This window comes from Syzygium oleosum, unplaced genomic scaffold (assembly GCF_021117445.2).
Source record: "Syzygium oleosum isolate NSW1041296 unplaced genomic scaffold, Sole_v2.1 Sole_v2.02, whole genome shotgun sequence".
NCBI classification, from domain to species: domain Eukaryota; kingdom Viridiplantae; phylum Streptophyta; class Magnoliopsida; order Myrtales; family Myrtaceae; genus Syzygium; species Syzygium oleosum.
In genome coordinates, this window is record NW_026607486.1 from 338,681 (window position 1) to 358,897 (window position 20,217).

The 20,217-nt window shown below is 40.9% G+C and overlaps 4 protein-coding genes across 5 annotated transcripts in view; 1 reads left to right on the plus strand and 3 right to left on the minus strand.

Moving 5' to 3' along the window:
* Window positions 1-289: 289 nt before the first annotated feature.
* LOC115692056 (pentatricopeptide repeat-containing protein At5g66520-like) lies at window positions 290-2,490 on the minus strand. Its single transcript, XM_056308323.1, has one exon. It carries the CDS (start codon window positions 2,226-2,228, stop codon window positions 627-629), a length of 1,602 nt encoding a protein of 533 aa, XP_056164298.1. The 5' UTR covers window positions 2,229-2,490; the 3' UTR covers window positions 290-626.
* Window positions 2,491-3,019: 529 nt separating this feature from the next.
* LOC115692058 (glycerophosphodiester phosphodiesterase GDPD4) lies at window positions 3,020-11,365 on the plus strand. 2 transcript variants are annotated; one of them, XM_056303926.1, is made up of 9 exons: window positions 3,020-3,364; window positions 5,520-5,606; window positions 5,947-6,044; window positions 7,110-7,170; window positions 7,912-7,992; window positions 8,113-8,205; window positions 9,811-9,943; window positions 10,468-10,591; window positions 10,969-11,365. In XM_056303926.1, the coding sequence occupies exons 1-9, from the start codon at window positions 3,188-3,190 to the stop codon at window positions 11,129-11,131; spliced, it is 1,017 nt and encodes a 338-aa protein (XP_056159901.1). In that variant the 5' UTR covers window positions 3,020-3,187; the 3' UTR covers window positions 11,132-11,365. The 2 variants fall into 2 exon arrangements, with proteins under 2 accessions (XP_056159901.1, XP_030474674.2); XM_030618814.2 differs by having other exon boundaries at window positions 3,025-3,364; window positions 9,811-9,900; window positions 10,464-10,591.
* Window positions 11,366-12,073: 708 nt separating this feature from the next.
* LOC115692070 (putative clathrin assembly protein At1g33340) overlaps window positions 12,074-20,217 on the minus strand; it is a 36,303-nt gene continuing 28,159 nt past the window's right edge. Inside the window, exons 2-3 of the mRNA XM_056303922.1 lie at window positions 13,630-15,227; window positions 12,074-13,315 (exon numbers count right to left, since the gene is read on the minus strand). Of these exons, the coding sequence (XP_056159897.1) occupies window positions 12,103-13,315; window positions 13,630-13,685 (1,269 nt within the window). The 5' untranslated portion in view covers window positions 13,686-15,227 and the 3' untranslated portion in view covers window positions 12,074-12,102. The remainder of the gene's footprint in view (window positions 13,316-13,629; window positions 15,228-20,217) is intronic.
* Window positions 14,864-19,838, minus strand: LOC115692071 (uncharacterized). Its single transcript, XM_056303945.1, has 6 exons — window positions 19,308-19,838; window positions 19,036-19,111; window positions 18,363-18,493; window positions 17,768-17,838; window positions 17,494-17,575; window positions 14,864-15,505 (listed from the first exon to the last, which is right to left on the minus strand). Exons 1-6 carry the CDS (start codon window positions 19,737-19,739, stop codon window positions 15,485-15,487), a joined length of 813 nt encoding a protein of 270 aa, XP_056159920.1. The 5' UTR covers window positions 19,740-19,838; the 3' UTR covers window positions 14,864-15,484.

The window sequence follows — 20,217 nt, forward strand, 5'->3', positions numbered from 1 at the left end:
TTGTTTCTTAACTCTACGTCCCCATAAATAGCGAAAAGCGTGCTACATTGCCGGATTAATTCTTTCCATTGTCAAGTAATTCCATCGGTTACACTTTCACCGAGCAGCAGTAAGGCAGAAACCTGTTTCAGCTCGAATCGAAGGTAACTTGTTTCATGAAGGCAATCCCAGCTCGAATCTGTGTTTTCTTGCTAGTGTTGGTGTTTTGGGGTGGGTCTGGTTTCTTATGATACCAATAGCTGGGAATAAGCCACTTGGCATTCTTTTGGGTGCCGTATGGAATGATGCATGACACATAAAAAGACTGTACCCTTCAGTTTAAATAGCCCAAATTGACTCCGATCACATTAGAAAAGAACTCAGATATAAAGGCTAGTTTTGTCGCAAGTATAACATTAGGGACCCTCCAATTCCCGGTCTTAAACTTCAAGGACTAACGATCCAATTCACCCGAAGAAATATTCAAATGGAGAGAGATCAGTATAAGTTGAATTTAAGCAACGGTGATATACATGGAGAGAGATCTCACCAATGTGCATACTATGAAAGAATATTGAATGGCAACAACTTACTGAATCCATCGTTTGGGCTCTACTTGTTGAATTTATGCTCCGGTGGTGCACATGTTAGAAGAAACAATTGTCGGCAACTCCCATGCCGCTCTCCTCCTCCAGGCGAATCGACTTCAAATGCATCTCGATCCCGCGTAACAATGACCCGACCTCTTCGATGAGCGCAAAGGACCGGTCTCCCGCGACGAACTCACAGACCTCACCGTTCACTTCGATCGAACTACATCCGGGTACCTTCTTAACCCTGTTCTCCTCCATCCCTTTCCTCACTTTCACGACATCGTCCCACTGGCTCGTCGAGGCGTACATATTCGAAAGCAACACGTGGACTCCGCTGTGGTCGAGCCTCCTCTGAATTATGCTCTCGACCATTTCTCTTCCCAACTCCACATCGTCATGAACTCTGCATCCGTTGAGCAATGCCCCGAGAACGTAAGAGTCGGGCTCCATCGGCATACCTCTCACTACCTGCTTCGCCTCTTCGAGCATCCCGGCTCTACCTAATAGATCCACCAAACACCCGTAATGCTGAACTCCCGGCTCGATCCCGTGTTTCTCGCTCATACTTCTGAATATTTTCGAACCGTGGTCGACCATGCCCATCCGACTGCAAGCGCTCAGCACGCATATGAAAGTAACTTCATTAGGCGCTACTCCTTCGGTCAGCATCCTCCCGAACAACTCGATCGCATCCTCGCTGCGACCATGATTCGCCAGGCATGAGATCAAGGAAGTAAAGGCGAACACATCTCTCTCCTCCATCTCCTTGAAAACACGACGGGCAGTCTCGACGCAGCCGCATTTCGAGTACATGTCGATGAGTGCGGTGCCCAATATCCTGTCTAGCTTCATCTTTGTCCTGTCCACGTACGCGTGTATCCACCTTCCTTGATCCAGAGCACCAAGAAAGGCACAGGCGGTTAGCGCGCCCACAACCCCTGCATGATTCGGACGAAGCCCGGAAAGAGTCTGCATGGCGTTGAAAAGCTCTAGAGCCTCCCTAAACAGGCCAGCCTGCACGTACCCGTTGATCATCGCGCTCCAAGAAACGGCATTCTTGTCCGGCATTTCGTCGAACAGATTGCGCGCGACATCGACCTGGTCAGACTTCACATACCCATTAATGATAGCGGTCCAGGTAATCACGTCTCGGTTCACACTCGCGTCAAAAATTCTGCGAGCTGATTCAAGAACATCGCAAGTGACGTACAGATGAATCAACCCATTCTGCACAAAGTCATAGGATTCCCACCCCAGCCTAATGGCCTGGCAGTGGTAACTAGAGCCCGAGCAAACATCGCCGAGCTGAGCGCAAGCAGTGAGCAAGAACGAGAACGTGTAGTTGTTGGGCAAGAAGCCGGACTCCGCCACCATTCTCCTGTACAGAGCCAGGGCAGGCGCGTGCTCCTTCACATCCACGAGAGCCTTGATCATGGTGTTGCAGACGTAGGCGGTTCGACACCGGCGAGGGAGATGTAGGAAGAATCTGTGGGCGTGCGAGAAGTCGCGGGCGGCGCAGAAGGCGACGATCCTGCCGGCGGCGTAAGGGTCGAGGAGGGTGCCGGAAACGGCGAGGTGGGACTGGACTTGCTTCATCTGGGTCATGGTGAGGCATTGTTCCAGGAGGAGGAGGAGGGATCTCTGGCTCGCTTTCATAAAAGGGGTCGTCGGTCTCCAGAGTCGTGGTCAGTGAGTGGTGATGGTCTCGCTCGCATCTTTAGCTGGATCGTCGAGGTTCCTGGAGGCGGTAGTGGTCAAGCTTTGAGAAGAGCGTTTCCATGGAATTGTGGCAAATGCACATGAGATCAAACCATTCACGCTCGAACTCAAGCTCCATCTCTAGCTTTGCAGTACAATGAAATTTGAGAGAGACAATCATGAATGTTTCATTGATATGCTAACGTAACTAAAATGCACATACTTTCTTCGTTGCTTTAGTAAGGCCACGAGCAATTCGACTGCGTTGAACATTTTCATATAATTCAGGAACCATTTCGAGCATTAAGCTAAAATTCAGGGACTATATTGAACAAATTAAAAAATTCAGGGACCATATTACGTACTGTTTGTGTCATTATCCCTTTGAATAAGCTTAAATCAAGTGATTTCGAGCATTCTGCTTTCCTCCCTTTTTTCGATCTTTATTTTCCTTTTGGTTTAGCCGAACTTGTGATGTATTCCGTTTGTATATAGTACCATACGTGTGTATACGAATTCGCTTTACAATACATGTTATATGGTCATGACAATATAGAGATTACAGGCGACTTCTCGGTCAAAATGGCAAAAATGAAAGATTTTTGGAATGTTAACGGGTTAATTCAAATCCAAGTGACTTTGCGTCTCAATAGTGATTTATGTGAAAAAAACTTTCTTTGGCCAGTATATCTAAAGATTTGTAGTGTAAAATTATACGAGTCAATGGTCAAAAGCACTCGCTCATTCTCCTTCCTTAACCCCCACAGATGTAAAAAAAAGCTTCATTCCGAATTCGACAGTTGCCGGCAACATACAAGCAGGGACGCGCCGCGAGCTTTCTGGTGTACACCACACCTGCGAAGAAGAAAAGGGGGTGAAAGAAGACAACCCTTTTCGTCCCCTGGAGATCTCCACGCATGGCGATCTTGGGAAGGAGGCGAGAGCGAGAGCTAGGCGTTGGATCGCATCGATTTCCAATAAGACTGACAAGGCATTCGTGGCGAAGACAGTTCCGCATCCTCATCATTTGCCTTGCCCTCGTCGCTATCCTCCCTCCCATCTTCTTCCACTTCCGGCTCAAGAACTTCCGCCAGGTCTCATCTCTGTCCTCACCTCGCATTACATGCCCACAAAGAGTTGAGCTTGCGTTCTGTTTCTTTGTTCTTCGTACGTGCGTATATTGTTCGCCAGGAATTGATTCCGGACCAAAGCCAGGAACTTTTGGCTTAATGCATCGACCCATGTTCTAATTTCTTCTGTACCGCGTTCCGGTGCTACAAGAAAGTAATTTTTCTGTCTAGGATGAAGCAAAAGATATACACTTGAGAAAATGTCTGCACTGGCGTTTCATCTCCGGTGATGATTTCAATGTTATGTACCCTTTTGGTCGGTCAATTCACTGTGCCTGCCTTGTGCCTTCTCTTTCTGTCTCCCATGTTCGCAAAAGCTTGGTTGTATTCATTCATGTTTGAGTCCTGGTTGGTGAAATCATTACTTGGCATAGCTTTCAGTGTTCTTTAAGTAGTTTAGTTGTGAGAATTAGAGAAAAACAACGTTCTTTTTTTTGCATATTGCACCGAAACTGACAAATCAAGACTTCCTGTCCAAATACTAAAACTTTGAGACTTTTTTGATATATTCTACTAGACTCTTCGTGACCATTGCTACTTTAGCAGTAAACACCTAATATCCAAAATGCACGACATCTAATATTCTGTGCGAGAAAAAAATCTAATGAACTCAATGCACCTTTCTCATTACTTTTGAGTGAGATCGCATAGAAAAAGAAGCCATCAGTGCACTTGCATAGGTATTTCACCTATTATTCATTAGCTTTCTATGCCTACTCAAGATTCCAAATACCTAGTATACCACAGCAATATACTCAAAGAAATACCCTCAGATATCAGTGTTTGCTTTTGTTCCTAGGTAAATTGTAGATTCGTCACTGAACTTTCGTTTCCATATCTTTTTAGTCCGTGTACTATTTTTATACTAAAATCACAACTAAGCTTCCAAATTCAGTGTTGCTTTCTTCAAGCTAGAGTTTGGTTCCAATTACAGATAAGAAGAGAGAAAGTTATCTTAAATGATTTGGACATTCTTTAGATGTTCTGGTGAGAAGTTGTTATGTTGTGACAGAGATGTTGGGAAAAGTGTGACATTATTCTGGCTCTTGTTTACCAACATATTTTTCTTGCTGGAACTTGTCTTGTTCATTTCTTATTTATTTTGGCATGTCTGATGAAATATGTGTCTTGTAAAGTGATTTCCTTACTAAAGATCTTGGAAGTTTAGCATTGCTTGTTATCCTGTCAACAGGTTCATGCTTTTATTCAATAGATTAAAGTCTATTCAGCTTTAGTTGTTGAGGACCAAAAGTGGTGCTACATTGATGAATGTGCTTCATATGTGATATTTTGAGGAAGAATCTTTTGGCAACACTTCCAAATGTCGAATAAGAGTGTGATGTTTGGAAGTTTGGGACGTTAGTTAACATCTATCGCTGTTCCGTCATGCATATATTTCTAACTCCAAGTAAGAGCTTCAAATACGGTTTCCTGGTTTTGGATGTTTCTGGCTGAGGGTTTCTCTTTCAATTACATGGGTTATTCTTGAAAATTAAGTGATAATGGCTAAGCAGATACAACAGCTGAGGAGTTGTGTGCACAAGTTAAACTGAAATAGACTTGTGCTGTTGTATCCTCAGAGGGGTATTCAGAGTTTTATTGCTGACTTGATACTGGTGTTGGTGTGATAAATGGTGTTTTTGACTATGAAAGAGTGATGAGGGTTCACTAATGTACCCTTGGCCTGAATTCAGTTACTCCAAACCCAAGCTTCCTGGACGTTGTATGGAAGCTGCCTTAATGTTGATGTGAGAGTTGCCACATATCAAATAACGGTCTTGTTAACAAGTGCCCCCGGAGCACTTGTTAGACATGCTTAATGAGAAAGTTGGATTTTAAAGCGTTGATTGTGTATATACAATGACAATCAGTGCATTGGAGATTGTGATATTTCCTCATTTGGTTACTTAACTAGTGCCTAATCCATCCAATAATTTGATTCATCCGGTTCTGGATTATGACATTTACTCTTCATCATCTGACTTCTGTTTGAGTTAGATTGTATGGGCAATGCAGTATGATTCATTTTGTAGAGGTCAAACTTCTTGGTCATGATTGTATTGAGGTCAACATAATCTGGCCTGCTCCCTGCATTAACGAATTTCCTAGCATCATGCAGGCACAGTTTAAGAAGTGCAGTTGGCTGAGCAGTCCACCTCTTGTGTGTGCTCATGGTGGTGACTTGTCGAAGGCATTTGCCAACACAGTGAGCATCCATCTCTTTTTAGATTGTTTAATGAAAATGTTTGTTGAGCCAGGGTGGGAAAATCCAATGTGTCAAGAGGTTTTATTCTAAATGGCGCAAGGCTCTAGTTAAGGCAAGTGACTCAAACAACAAAAGCTTGGTAAAGGAAAGGCATTTGCTTGCTGCAGACTATGGAGGAACCATGCCCTTTTCCTCTTCATTGGATATGGGACCATGATAAGAGAGAATAAGAAAATTATTTAGTTTGATGGATAAATCCAAATAAGGCCTCCTCAGCATCACTTTGTCAATGTTTGAAACTTTAAATTGATGAGTTAATTTTCTTTCTATTATTCTGCAGATGGCTGCATATCAAGATGCTCTTCGTTCCCAGGTAGACTGCATTGAGATTGATGTTTCTCGGTCTTCAGATGGTGTGTTGCTTGCTCTACATGACAGGTAAATTAGCTAATGTTGTTTCTTATGTAACATTTCACTGCTTCAACCCTCATTCTGCCACAAGCAATTGACATTTTCAATTAAATAATTCAATACTTGACTACTTTTATAACTTCTCTTTCAGATATCTCGTTATGTGATTGAGCTCTTCATTTGTGTTTTTCTCACAATGCTATCATTTCAAAGCCTTGAACTCTGACTTTTCTCTTTATTCTTCTTCAAATGAAAAGGTTCATCGGTTTTGCTCATGATGCCCCATTTTGCACTTTTCTGGGTTAAACATAATTTAATTTGAATGGAAATTGGTTTTTGACATAGATGAAATGCATGATTAGGGATTTTATATAGACTGTGGTGACATGCTAGGTACCATTGGTGATTTTAGCAGAATTGGATGCAGTAGTTTCCTGGAAATAGATTTTTTCAAATAATATGCATATATTGTCTTTGAAGGAGGATATGTGAGCTTCGGTCCCAAAATCCACTCTTCTACTACTACCACATGCCCTGAGTGTTGTGTTCATTTCTTAAATGTGTATTACCAGGGACAGATCTAGAGATTTGTTGTTTGGGGGGGGGGGGGGGGGGGTGTGAGAGAAAAGGAATCTCAAATGAAAGACTAATAGTAGAAGGTTAATATGTGTTTTTATGTTTAATACCTCAAGAAAATACTTGCTGTACTTTTTCATCAACAAATTTTCTGTATGTATGTATGCTAAACGCCTTAAATATATCAGAATTCATGCTTTAAGTGAAAACAGCAAACGTTATTTATTGCTACATCATTGAGATGATGTCGACCATACATGTTTTGTTGATCTAGTCATTTCCAGCTTACCTGAATAAATGCACAAGCTTTTCTACCATCAGGACAAAATGCTACCTGCTTTGAGAAATTGTGTTAAGTTTGCGGGAGGAAAGCGAGACTTTGTACTGGTTGAAATAAATGAATAAGTTCAATTATATGATTGATCTCGTAATATTTTTGCAATTTGGGTATCCTAGGCTGGCAATCTACGTTGAACGAAGCAAGAGAGAATCCTGATTTTTAAGTTTCAATGGCAGGGATCTGCAACGGATATCTGGTGATGGCACTTCCAGAGTCGGTCACTTGAGCATTAAAGAGGTCAGTATGGTCGAGTCAGTAATGGTTGCTTTTAGCATGCAAAGATACTTAAATTAAACATTTAAAATACAAATATGGATTGCATACACAATGTCCAAAGTATTCTGTGAGAAAATTCCACTACATTCTTAATCTAAGTAAATTTGTCAAGGTAAACAAGATGTTAGACCTCCTAATCTTTTCACATCATAACGAGTCTGTTCTGTTTTAACAGGGAAGATTGTTCCCTTGTCCAACATACTTTTCTATAGAGGGGTTCAATCTCAGTTCATCAATTTTTTATCAAAGAATTTTTTTTTTAAATATCTACATGGTTCAAACAGCATATCGTCACCTCAACATCCATAAAACAACAATAGCAGCAGCAATAGCATCAAGAAGAACAAATTCCTCAGTATCAAAGACATTTGAGTTTGGGTTTGGGGGGGGAGGGGGGGGTTATGATTTCATTTCAGCTGAAAATACTTATCTTATTTACAAATGTGCATGGCCTAACAAAGTTCCAATAGGATGATATTGCATTCGCTGTGGCAATCAGATGCAGCCATCTAATTTATATTCCTTTAAGATGTCTAATTATGGATAAAAATTCTCAACAGGGAGTTTATTTTGGGAGGATTTCACACTTTATACGTCTGCTACGTCCAAAAAATTGGCCTTTTAGCTCCTGAAAGAGTCTTTTACAGTGGAAGGCTTCTACTTAAATTCTGATTGAGATTCTCTTCTAGCTTGTTGTTGCAGATTAAAGAACTTGAGAGTACCCGTCAGTCTTCATTGAAGTTTGCTGATAGCAAAGTTCTCACTGCTGCGGAAGCTTTGAAGGTATCTTACCTATATGTGGACCTCTGAATCTGATTTTGATGCGTTATCATTTTCTTCAGTTTCTTTTTGCTATATTCTCCCTTTTGATGGGTTTTCCCTGTACTCCTGATGATTAAATAGTCAGTATCAAGATCAGTTCGGCAGGTGATTCTCGACGCCAAAGTCAGTCCTCCATCATATGAGAGTGGACTAGCAAAGGATATCCTTTCTGCTGTGAGTGTCTCTCTCTCTCTGAAAATAGATAGATTGATCATATTGGTTGTTTTGTTGGTGGAGATTGTTTCCAGAAAAATTCATGAAAAACTTTTCTCTTGATCACTAAAACTAGAACAGATCTGTGTGATCAAGCAACAATATTCCAAAACTGTAAATAGCTTTACGCAAGCAAATACCCCAAATCTGTGTGATCACAAATGTCATTTTTGTGAGATTCTGTATACTGGGTCTATGATAAGACCAAGGATATTAGCAGAATCTGGATACATAAAGAGCGCTTCTTATGAGGCTCAAATTTGTTGCTTTGAGCAGACCACGTTCATCAGATGAGTGACCTCTAAGGTCTCCTGACACATGACGGTAAAGGCCTGTACCAGATAATGTAGGAGCTTACTCTTCCACTTTAATAAGGCAGGCAGTTGACGCTTTCAAAATTCTCCATTTCTTTAGCAGAAGATGGGGAAAATTATGTTGCAACGTGTTGCATTCGGTTATATTACTATACACCCTCTATTTAGAAATTACACTCTTTTCCTATCATAAGGGTTTCACACTATATTTTTGTACTTATTGGGCTTGGACTTTGTCCACATGCATGCAAAGTAGTAGTTCACGTGTCCTTCATACAAGAAATATAAAAAAATTCAATACATCGTCAAGTTTAATGGTCGGAAATATCGTTCTAGAAACGTGATGATTGTTTAATTTTCATACAACAGGGGTCCATTTTAATTTCTTTTGAAGTATCTCATTGGAAACTCCAGGATAAGTAACCTCATGAAAGAAGAAGAATCAGAGTTTAGGAATTTCATCATGAAGGGAGGAAGATGATAAATTCTGATAACGCTCTAAATCTGGTTGAGAAGCAATTGTGAAAGCCATTGAAGACTTCGATTAATCATGTCAATAATGGAACAACATGTGAGCTATATTAGCTTCTGTGTTAGGTCACGCCCACTTAGCTTCTGGTTATTCTTGGTATTATTTGGTTATTAAAGCTAGTTGAACTTCTAGGCAAGCTGAACAAATATATTCTTCAGTGTGCCAATGCCTTCAGCTACTAAATTCCAAACGCAACCTCAAATTTAGGTGTAAAAACCACATCTCAACCATAAGTAATAGATATTGTAAGCTAGATTAGAGAGAGTAAAGATTTGTGTTGACTACCATTATAGAACTTTCTTGCTGTGCCACTTAGCTGCACTTTGCATGTTCCTCTCGCAAGCATATTAATCTACATGGAAAGTTTTTGAAGTCACTAAAACCTGAATTAGGAATATCTTCAGGTACTCAATTGCAAGCTCCTTTCTTAACCTGTCTGTCATTTCTTCCCAGTAATGACACATTAAGGTGATCTGCAGTGAGTAAAATATCTGATTCTCCTCGTTCATGTGTAGTTTTGGTACAACTTCTATGGAATTTCTGGCTTCCCAATGAGTTTGAATGATCTTTCACCTTGTGGAATTGCTAACAAATGCATGTGGAATTTACCATGAAGACTTGATATAAGTTTGTGACTGACGATCAAGAGATTGACTGTAAAATAATTGTTTGAACATATGACCTCCAGGAGTAATGAATCACACACCTTTTGAGTTTCAGGTCGAGATGACGGAATGCAACAATTGCCTCGTGTGGGCTAAAAATGATGATCTAGTCAGAGAAGTAATTAAATTGTCGTCAAATTTGACGGTAAGAACTTCTCACTTCTCTCTTTTCTTCAGGTTTCAGGATAGTCTTGTGGCATTGGAAAGTTTTGCAATAAGATTTTTAGAGATGTTTTTTCTTATAGCTGTCGGAGACAATCTTTCGAGATGATGTATATCCTAATTTTCTAAATCGTCTTTGTTTTATCGTTTTGTAAATATGGTAAAATGTTGAGCAAGTGGAGTCGGTTAGAATTTTACTAATCCTAGTGACTTTCCCATGGTGTCAACTTTTTGGGCTAAATCTCCTTGATGACTAGACTTGTGCTGAGTTCGGTTTTGGCTGAAAAAAGGAAATATAAATCCAGCAAAGTATACTGTCTACATCTGTGGGTAGTTTTAACCCCTGCCATCATTGCACGTGGGAAGGGTACCTGATAATATTTGCTCTATCTAAATGCATAGGACTTATTGAGCTTGATTAAATGGTTGGAACAGTAAAAATTTGTTCCACTGCTATAAGGGGCTGTTTCACCATTATGCTAGAGTGGTAAATATTCTTTTCATTTGTGCTTTTGGTAGTCAATAGGCTACTTGATTACTTTATAGGTAGGCTACATTGTCATGAAAGATCCATCCACTGGACTAAGAAGTAATCTCTTGAGGGTGAAAGGAGCTGGAGTAGTTGGTGTTTCCCATCCTTTGATTGATGACAGGCTTATGAGAACTCTTCATAGGTAATTTACTTTCAAAAACCTACAATTGATTTTTCTCTGTTTCTTTGGGTCCTGTGGGAGGGGACTTCTCAAATTGCTTCTGAGCCTCCTGAAATATGGAGGATGGTTCACTCACCACCCTTGACTGTAGAATGTCGTAGTTATGCTACTTTCAAATGTTTTTATGTAATCATTAAGTCTGCATGTTCTAGGAGATTCAACAGGTCCTTGTTGAAACTTGCTCCCAAAATTTCTCTTTTCTGCAAAATTGTTTCTTCTAACTATTCATTTAATAGAAAAATGAGGTAATCTCTCGTGATTTGCTGGTGCAATGGCTTTGACAGCTTAATTGTCTAAGGTAAAAATTGTAAATCCTGAATTTTTGGTTTTTTCTATAGTGCAAAGAAGAAGGTATATGCATGGACTGTCGATGATTTGGATTCCATGCAGAAGATGTTGTATGAGCATGTCGATGCTATTGTTACTAGTAAACCCACTGTACTTCAACATTTGATGCAAAATATCGGAACACAATGTCTTGAAGAAGGTTATTCTTTCTAAATGGTTGTAGTAGCTCGAAGCTGCATGACATTTATGACAAAGAGCCATTCCTGTACTTGGTGATCAAGCATAGCTGGTATAATACGTAATATATATTGCAAGTTAAACTCTTTTAGACACTTTGAAGGGGGGGAACTGGTGCAATTGGATGTGAAAAGAAGCTTTGCACTATTAATTTTGTATAGTTAACTTCTACATGCCAGAGATATGTGTTCTTATTGAAGATTGTTAATATTCTTTTTGCTGTGTTCTTTTGCTATATATACAATGGTTCTCTTGTGAACGAGTGTATAGAGTAGATCCTATTCAAGTATGGTTGTCTTGTGCCTAACTTCCATAGATACCCTAACTCTGTGTGCCTTTGGCATTTGTTCACAATTGGAATCATTGGAAAATACTTGAAACTGCTGAATACTCTGAGAAGTAGGATCGGTTTCCTTCCGTTTTCCAGGAGAGAATTCATCTGAGCGAATGAAAAGTAGCATCAGATAAATGGTATGCATGACGGCAAATTCTGTCCATTCAAAAGCTGGGTGACTTGTTTATGCTGGCATTTCCCAGTCTAAATCAGAGTAGAAACTTATGGCATGAAATTTAAATAAGGCTATGCCCTACCATTCTCGGAGTGAGAGCGATTGCAATGAACTAAGGCTCAAAAGAGTGAATCAATGGCTTATTTCTCGTAACATTTGGGAGGGGAAATCAAATCGACATCAAATTCGTCCATGACCTCTCATTCTATGTGAGACTTTCTACTTCTGTGAATAGATATTTCAAAGCTGTAATTCACATTGCTGTTAGAATAGTTTTTGGAACATTGTGTGCATCATCCTCCCACCTGGTAAGTAGAAATTTTGCACTGTGTAATCTGTCTGAATTGATTCAGATTAAAACGTCAATGGGTTTGGCTATAACTCGCAGTGCAAATGCGTTTGCAGTACATTTAAAGACAAATATTGATCTCATTAATCTCAAGATGAATCCGTAGTATCTTCATCTTCAAATACTACCCATACATTGCTTATTTTTGTCTCCATCGTCCAGGAAACAAAAGTAGCAGATGAATAAGACAGACCCTTTTTTAACCTAGCATCCTCCCTTTCTTTCCACTCCATCTTCACCCTCACATCGTCGAATTTATCCAAACCCGAATGCAGAAGTCGTTTGGAAATCGACGTACTCTTTAGAGAATTGCAAACTCCAGAGGGGATATTGCTTAAGCATTCCTCCAATGCCTTGACATGGTCCAGGGTCATGACTTTGACCGAAGGGTACTCCAAGTTCCTGATTCTTATCGTCCGTCTGCATTTTCCGTACAATTCTTGAAGTTGTACACTCTGCTGAGATGCCTTTTTGAGTATGTCACAAGCTATGACTCTTGCTGGTGGGGTCAAGTCGAAGAACATGTTCATGAGAGCCGCCACGCCTTCACAGAACGCCGTATAAACTTGAAAGCTCTCTTTCAAAGTGTTGCATATAGCTGCTTGAGCCAGCCTATCTGAGGGCAAATCATCATAAGGTGAACATTCCAGGACCTTGTCGATAAATAATTGACACTTTGGTAATCTGTGAAATACCAATTCTAATGATCTTTCTCTGTAACACCCGAAATCCAAACCTGGAGCCTTAAACGGTTCGAGCTTCCCACCGGGGTTTATGATCCACCCCATTCTTTCATTGAGATAAGCCGCATACTTGTGAAGAAAGCAAACCAGGGGATCGGAGCTTCTCGAGAACCACCAGCCAGGACTCATCTGGAGATGGCCCGAAAAGTGCGCGCTACGCAGCTGACGCTCGAAGCCATGGTTGCCTCCACGAAGGAGACGGTGGGTCAACATGAGTGCCTTGAGCGCTACATGGCGGTCTCTCGTCCTATTGAGGCGTCGAGAAATCCGTTCGGCAAGAAACAAGATTGAATCCGGCGAGTTCGATACAAGAAAGAGGATCTCGTGCATGTGCTTGTCATCTACTGGACTATTATCATGACCAGTTGCACGAATTATAGCAATTTCAATCTCGGACAACCCACTTTTCTTGTTTAATATGGCTTTGCCAACTGAAGCATGGTCTTTGACAAAACCGATAGCAAGCCTCAGCTTGGCATGCGCATCGGCTCCCATTCTTCCTTCTCCTCTTGTTCCTTTGCAGCTTGGAGATGGAAGGAGGAAAGTGTGTGCAAAATAACTGAGCAAGAAGTTCGCAAATATAATGATGGGAGAGTGGAGACGGCGATTTAATATTCAGGAAGCCACGGAATCAAATCTGCATTAACGTGCAGTGTAATCCTTGAAAAGTATAAGACATATAAAGAGGCACCCGGATTTAGAAGAATTTAAATGAAAAGCCAGAAGAATATGTTAAAAGTCTACTAAAGAAGGAATAGGAAAAGGGAATGCTTTAGAAGGACATCACAGACGAGGGGTTTTGGATATGAATGCATAGTGTTCCACTGTAAAGAGTCAACGGAACCAAAGCGTTGTCATAGTGTTGGAGAGAACCTCATTCTCAAGGAATAGGATTCTTCTGCATCAATCTCTCTTCCAATTCGCAGCATCACAGTTTATGTTGTCTTTGACTTCGAAAAAGCTCCCTCCTCCAGATTCATCAGCGTCTTATCATCACAATCTTTGTCAATGTTTGTAATCTAGCATGTATGAATAAAGCTCAAGATAGGTGGCCAAACACTTGCACTTGATTAGATTCTACCTCTCTCCAACTTGCATTATTCCTTGTGCCAATCAAATCCCTGCTTCATATGCTTCCTCTAAAAAGAGAAAGTCAGAGATGATATGAAAGTCTACACTCGCATACCCAAATACAAAGAGACGGAAGGAATTAATGGGGGCCTCAAAACCTTTTCTGGGCAAAAAACCCTAAAGAAGGATCCGAAGTTAAATGGATTAGGTCGATGAAACTGAAAGGAAGACGAATTCTATGCATGTAACAGTTTTGCAAGTACTGGATGCTTGTTCAAGTAAAATTCTATTTGTAGTTTTGTTGAAGTTAATCCACCGTGCAATCAACGAGCACGAGTATACATAACCTCTGATATCCAGGCACCTACAGGAATAAATGAAACCTTAAAGACCTGGCCCGATAACAGCCTTGAGAAAAGGTGATTGGCTAACTGAACCATCATAATCATGCTTTTTGTAAAGAAAGTCTCATGCAGCACGAAATCATTCCATATGATGTGCAGTGAAAAAGTACATTATTGTAGCAATCACCAAGGCCAAGACCTCATTCAATAGCTTCTTGTGGTACTTCAAACAGTTCCAACCCCACGGATTTGAAGAAAAAGAAAATGCATCAATGCTATGATTTTGCTTTCTCACAAAACAGATAATTTATGCTTCAACAAACAGGCAACCCTCACTCCCTAGTGCTCAAGAACAGCTCAAAGTCATTTCTAGCTGCTGCAGGTGTAGCTCTCATGCTAAGTCTATTATCTAGAAGAGTTCATTTCTGCAATAGTAACTCATTTAGAAAATGATCCTAACCAGGAGTTTTCCACATTTGCTGTCAAGGGACGTATTGAGTAAAAGATTCATCAAACATACGGTTTGATCATGGAACACGCCAAGTTGGACTAATACCATGGAAAATTTCGATTGGCATTCATGCTATGGTGTTTAGGTTGCATTTCCATCAATCAAATATAGAAGCATTCATAGTACAAGGGTGCCAGTCCAGGGGCTAAACCTCCCCTGAAGTAGACAGAAAAAGCTAGTCTTAAGAAGTGAAGGTAGAATCTCAAGTAAATATCTCAGTGAGAGTGTGCTGTCCAAAGTAACTGCAATACCTCTAGTAATAACATATTGCAAACTGACTATCAATCTCTCTGATGTTATTCTAATAAATATTTACAAATACACAAAAGTCTTTTTTATGCTCGATATCAGCAGGTCAGGACATCCGGCGAAAAATTGTCCTTGTTCACCTAGCAGAAACTTGTAACCAAGAGCACAAACTGATTTGGCAAGTTGAAAAGATGCGAAAACCAACTCTTGGTCAGCCTCAGACTCAAGCTGGTCAGTAAACTTTAAATGAATGTCAGCAGGTAAAAACCAAGACCTGAAAAATATTTGCTTGGATCCTGCATCAGTAGTATAAGAGCTATGTCAGGCTGTTTCAGAGGAGCAAAGAGCAAGCAATAAAAATAATTACCGATGAAAAGGATCCTTCATGGTATTTATGATACATAAAGGTGTCCAATGCATGTGGGATAGTCAGCTTAGCTTGCTAAATTGTACAAGTAATGCTGTCCATGCTGAAGGCTTCTACATGAGACGAGAAAGGCGCTTATCACCACAACCATTCAGAATATCTGGTATGGATAAGCTTTTAAATGTCTCACTTGAGAGGCTTCAATCCCTGCAGAGAACCCAGAGAAGGCTGAATAAAATAACTTGCTAAAGACAGATGAAAAGATATGGAAATAAATGCCGTGTTCCCCATTTTTTAGAATCAAATGTAATTACCTTAGAAAATATAGTTTGAACGATTAAGCTTGTTACTATCTATAATCAGAAATTGGCATAACTTTGTGCTGATGTTCACTACTTCTGCCTAGTGACATCTTGGTAAGGTATAGACAGGATAAACAATTCATTATCCTAAAAAAGAACAAGAAATGAAAGGCGACAACATTGCCATAAAGAACACTAACCTGAAAAAACGGAAAAAAAAAACTTGTCAAGCACCCGGAAGATACTGAAATGATTAAGATAAATGGGGGAAAGGATACTACAAGTGCCATAACTTTTGTACGACATTCACTTTGGTACCAAAACTTTTTCCCGGGTCACTTAAGTGCCACTCTAAAAAAAAAAAGCAACCACTTAAGTGCCAACTCCTATTTGGGACGCCGGAAATCTGATATGACAATCTTTTATCATTTTTTTGGATCGACGTGTCTCGCCAGCAACCTGACTCAACATCTGTGCCCTATGTGAAGTTGTTTAGCGTGGTTTGCCCTAATTTAAAACCCCAATTCAGCCAAATCGACCAAATCCCCTCTTCTTCAACCCTAATTCAAAACTTGGCAAATTGGGCCAAAATTTTGACCTGAATCTTGCAATGGAGAGTAGGAGCATAACAAGCGGCTCAATTTCGTGTTTCAAGAGTTAATGAGTGAAGGCTCGGATGAGAATGGCGAGCTCTTGAAGAGTGCAAACAATAGCTTCAAAAACAGGGCCTCTTGGTTCCTCTTCTCCGGCACTAACTCTAGGCGAAACTGGAGCTTCGACAACCGTCATTGGAACACGAGGTAAATGTCTGGGGGCTCTAGGAAGGAACAAACTAAGGCTTGAACGAGAAGAGTGAGTTCTTGAGCGATGGAGACAGTGAGGCGACAAATAGAGCCTCTTGGTCATAGCTGTCCATGGACAACAACAAAGGTTTCTAACTATCTTGGAGGCCCACCGAAGGTAGCGTCGGTGCTGAAAGAGGGCTAAGTGGTAAGAACGGGTGTCACGGCTGTGATGCACAAAAGGAGATCAAGCCGAGCGAGGGACATCTGGAGGAGACGAAGATGGTGGCAACAGGGAGGATGGATGGATCAATTGGAAGGACGTCATTTGGTTAGAAAGAAGAGAGAGTGGCCGGAATTTTCAAGTTGGCCTTTTTTTTTCATCAAAAAGCCACGTAATTGTATATAATTAATTAAAAAAAGCCACGTTGGAATAAACATCTAATTAATAAAGCCACATAGGACTTTTGGCAGGAATTTGTTACCAGAGGCACTTAAGTGATCGTTTTTTCTCCGATTTGGCACTTAAGTGATCTGGTGAAAAGCTTTGGCACTAAAGTGAGCGCCGTACGAAAGTTATGACACTTCTAATGTCCTTTTCCCAAGATAAATGAGTAGCTTAGACCAGTTTCTCATATTCAGATCAGAGAAGTGCAAAAGCAACATCAGTAAGAAAAGGCATACGCTTTGAAAACCCAAACTGTCATTTGTCTTAAAGAGAATATAGCCTGTTATTGAAATTGCTTCTCGGTAACGACACTTTCCAGTAACAAAAGTAGCTTCTTCAGCATTTTCACATCAAGCCTCATTAGGTCAACACTGCTCTCTAAAGCAGGTTCTCAAGGGAAAATAAATGTATACCTTTCCAACCAAAATTAAAACGAAGTAAGCCTAAGATGAGCATTGTTTTAAGTATCAAATTATCAGAACGCATTAGTATCACTGCAACAGTTCTCTAAGATGCATTATGGATGGATGTATGATCAATACATGATTTTCATCAGTTGAAACATCATTTACCGAGGCAGTTGGACGATGATTTTAAACATAATACACGCCCAGTTTCTCCAAGTTAAAACCCAAGTACTCTCATAGTTCATTAAAAACTCACCTTAGATGCCCTTAACTCATTCACTGCCAGCCTAAGAGAATCATCTGACAGAATCAATCGTGATAATGCTCCTGTGCTTAGACTGCAATAGGAAATAAATATTACTTAAAAAGTGAGGCAGCATCACAGATTTGCTACTCTCAAGATCACTGCAAATTCGATTAATGCATGCGCGCTCTTGTAATACAAATAATTAATAATTTGGCAAATAATAACCTCATTTGGCAACAAACACTTGTTTTGAATTTTAATATTATTCAACGGAGAATTATACCCTAGTAACTTTGCTGCTTCAGAAACAGAACCTTCAAGGGCAGATAGTAGATCCAGCAAGGCTTGCACTCCCTGTGAAAATGATAGGTAGCATTCAAAATGACAACTGCATTCTCATTATTTGACTAAAATGATAAGTACTGCCATGGCAGAATTGGTTCAACCTACAAACAGATGACTATAGTGATGACATGAAATCTGCCACCATCATTAATTTAGTCTTAAAACCTCTTGTAAAAGTTCTTCCAGATTTCGATATCACGAATGCTCAATATGACAAAGAAAATTCTTTATCCATGGTGATATCGATGAACATAGCTCCTCTTCACAGTTCAAACTCCATATTTTTATTCTTAGATGTAGCCTTGGCAGTAGCCATACCATCAATGGACCATAGCGGTTACATAACTTTAATTGACAACACATCTTTCCTAAGCTCCTTGCTCAGTAACTTTCTCCTAGAGAAAAGGATTTTGGTGTGAAAGTATAAGTTTGTTGCAGAACAGCGGCTTTCAAGTACCTTATCATAACAATAATAATTTTTATAAAGGACCCTTCTACATCTAAGACAAATCTAAGGTTACTCATCTGCATACCAGCATAAACCTTGGATTGTTGGGCCCAATTTGGGGTCCGCAATCAGATCCTCTAACAGTTGACTTCAGTGGAAGTATTTGAAGGAGCTCTTTGGGAGGTGAGTATGCCTCAAGATTAACAGCATTCCTCACTAGATCAAAAGAATGCCATGTTATCTCTCAATGAAGACCAAAATAACACGTATAAGATAAGCATCCAATACAACGAAAATGAGGACACTAGAGATTATAGTTGCAATACCATTGTCAAAAAAGGCATAAATCACTACAGAGACAGGCATAATAACTGCAGACTGTGTTTCATAATAATCATGTAGTTACAATGTACTTTAGGATGATGATCACTCAACTAGGGGGCCAGATATTTCTATATCTAAGGACTCGTACGCTGCTAATGACTAACCTGGCAAGATCTTTGAATCTCTTGGATGTCTGCAGCTATGCAGAGCTCCAACTCTAACTATAACCAGGGACTTCATAGATTATTGCAAAAAGGATTTTCAACCTCAAATGTTCATCAAAAGAAATTTGCAAGTGCACTCTCTTCACAATACAGCAGAAGCAGCAGCAGCAGCAGCTGCGTCTTATTCCAGTAATTGGGGTCGATTACATAAGTCCTCTAATACAATGTACTATGAACAAAAACAAAGGGAGAGAGCGAAAAAGGGGCCACCTTTAAGAGCCAAGAGAGTACGCAGGCGGAGCACAGCTGACGCTCGATTCTTGTGCTGCGATCGGTCCTCAACAGCCTGCGAAAACACACTCCACATAGTATCCAAAACAATGTACCAAGGGAAAAAAACACCTGTATCTTCACATCTATAAGATAATTACTCCTACTCATCCATCAGTCAATCATCCAAACCAAAAAGACAGCATAAAAATCAGCAACTCATGCCAATTCAAGACGACAACAACAAATGAAATCGAACCGAGCTCGCTCACTTGCGCAATGATACCGGTGGGGACGTGCTTGAGGCGGACCGCCGACTCGCGCTTGTTGCGGTGCTGGCCGCCGGGGCCCGACGCCTTGAACGTGCCCATCTCGCACTGCTTCATCAGCTCCTCGTCGGTCAGCCCCAAGTAACCACCGCCATCGTAACTCGAGGGAGCAGGACCCCCGTTGCTGTAGAAGCAAGACCCCAGGGCCTTGTTGTGCTCGGGATTGCCGGAGCAGAAGCCGCCGCCCCGGTGGCATCTTCGCTCTCCGGCTCGCCATTTCAGGGTTGCGCTCGACGCGACGATCGGGCGAGGTCCGGCGGAGACTGCGAGTTCGGAGAATCTCGGGAACGAAGAGAGGGAAGGCGGATTCCCGAGATACGCAGCTCTGCGGAGCAGGGATTTCCGCAGCGATTGAATCGCCATTGACATCTTCATCTTCTTCCGCAGAGCGGCTTATGGGCGAAACTCCGGGAGGTTAGGAAGTAAAGGGAAGGCCGGAGCTGGAAGATATCGTCCAGGGGCTCGATTGAAAAGAGAAGTGAAATTTGCAGGGCGATGTTGAACAATTGACGAAACTTCAGGACCATATTGTCATTTATGCCTTCCTCTGATACGTCGTCGTTTTGATTGGGCGAAAACACACTCTCTCTCTCTGTAACCACCATCTTGTTGCTTCCGCAGTTACTCCTAACCAGGTTTATTTCCCAACCGTCGAAAATGTGGGATGTGTTCTTTCCGTAGGGGACGATGGGTCATTTTCCAATTCTTCTCTTGAGCAGGGAAAGTTATCGGGCGCTCTTGATTTATACGAGTCCATTTCACATGAGCCGTTAGATCGTGTGAGACCCACGTGAGACTCACATGATTTAATGGTGCATGTGAGGCTAACGTAAATCGGAAGTACCTAAAATTA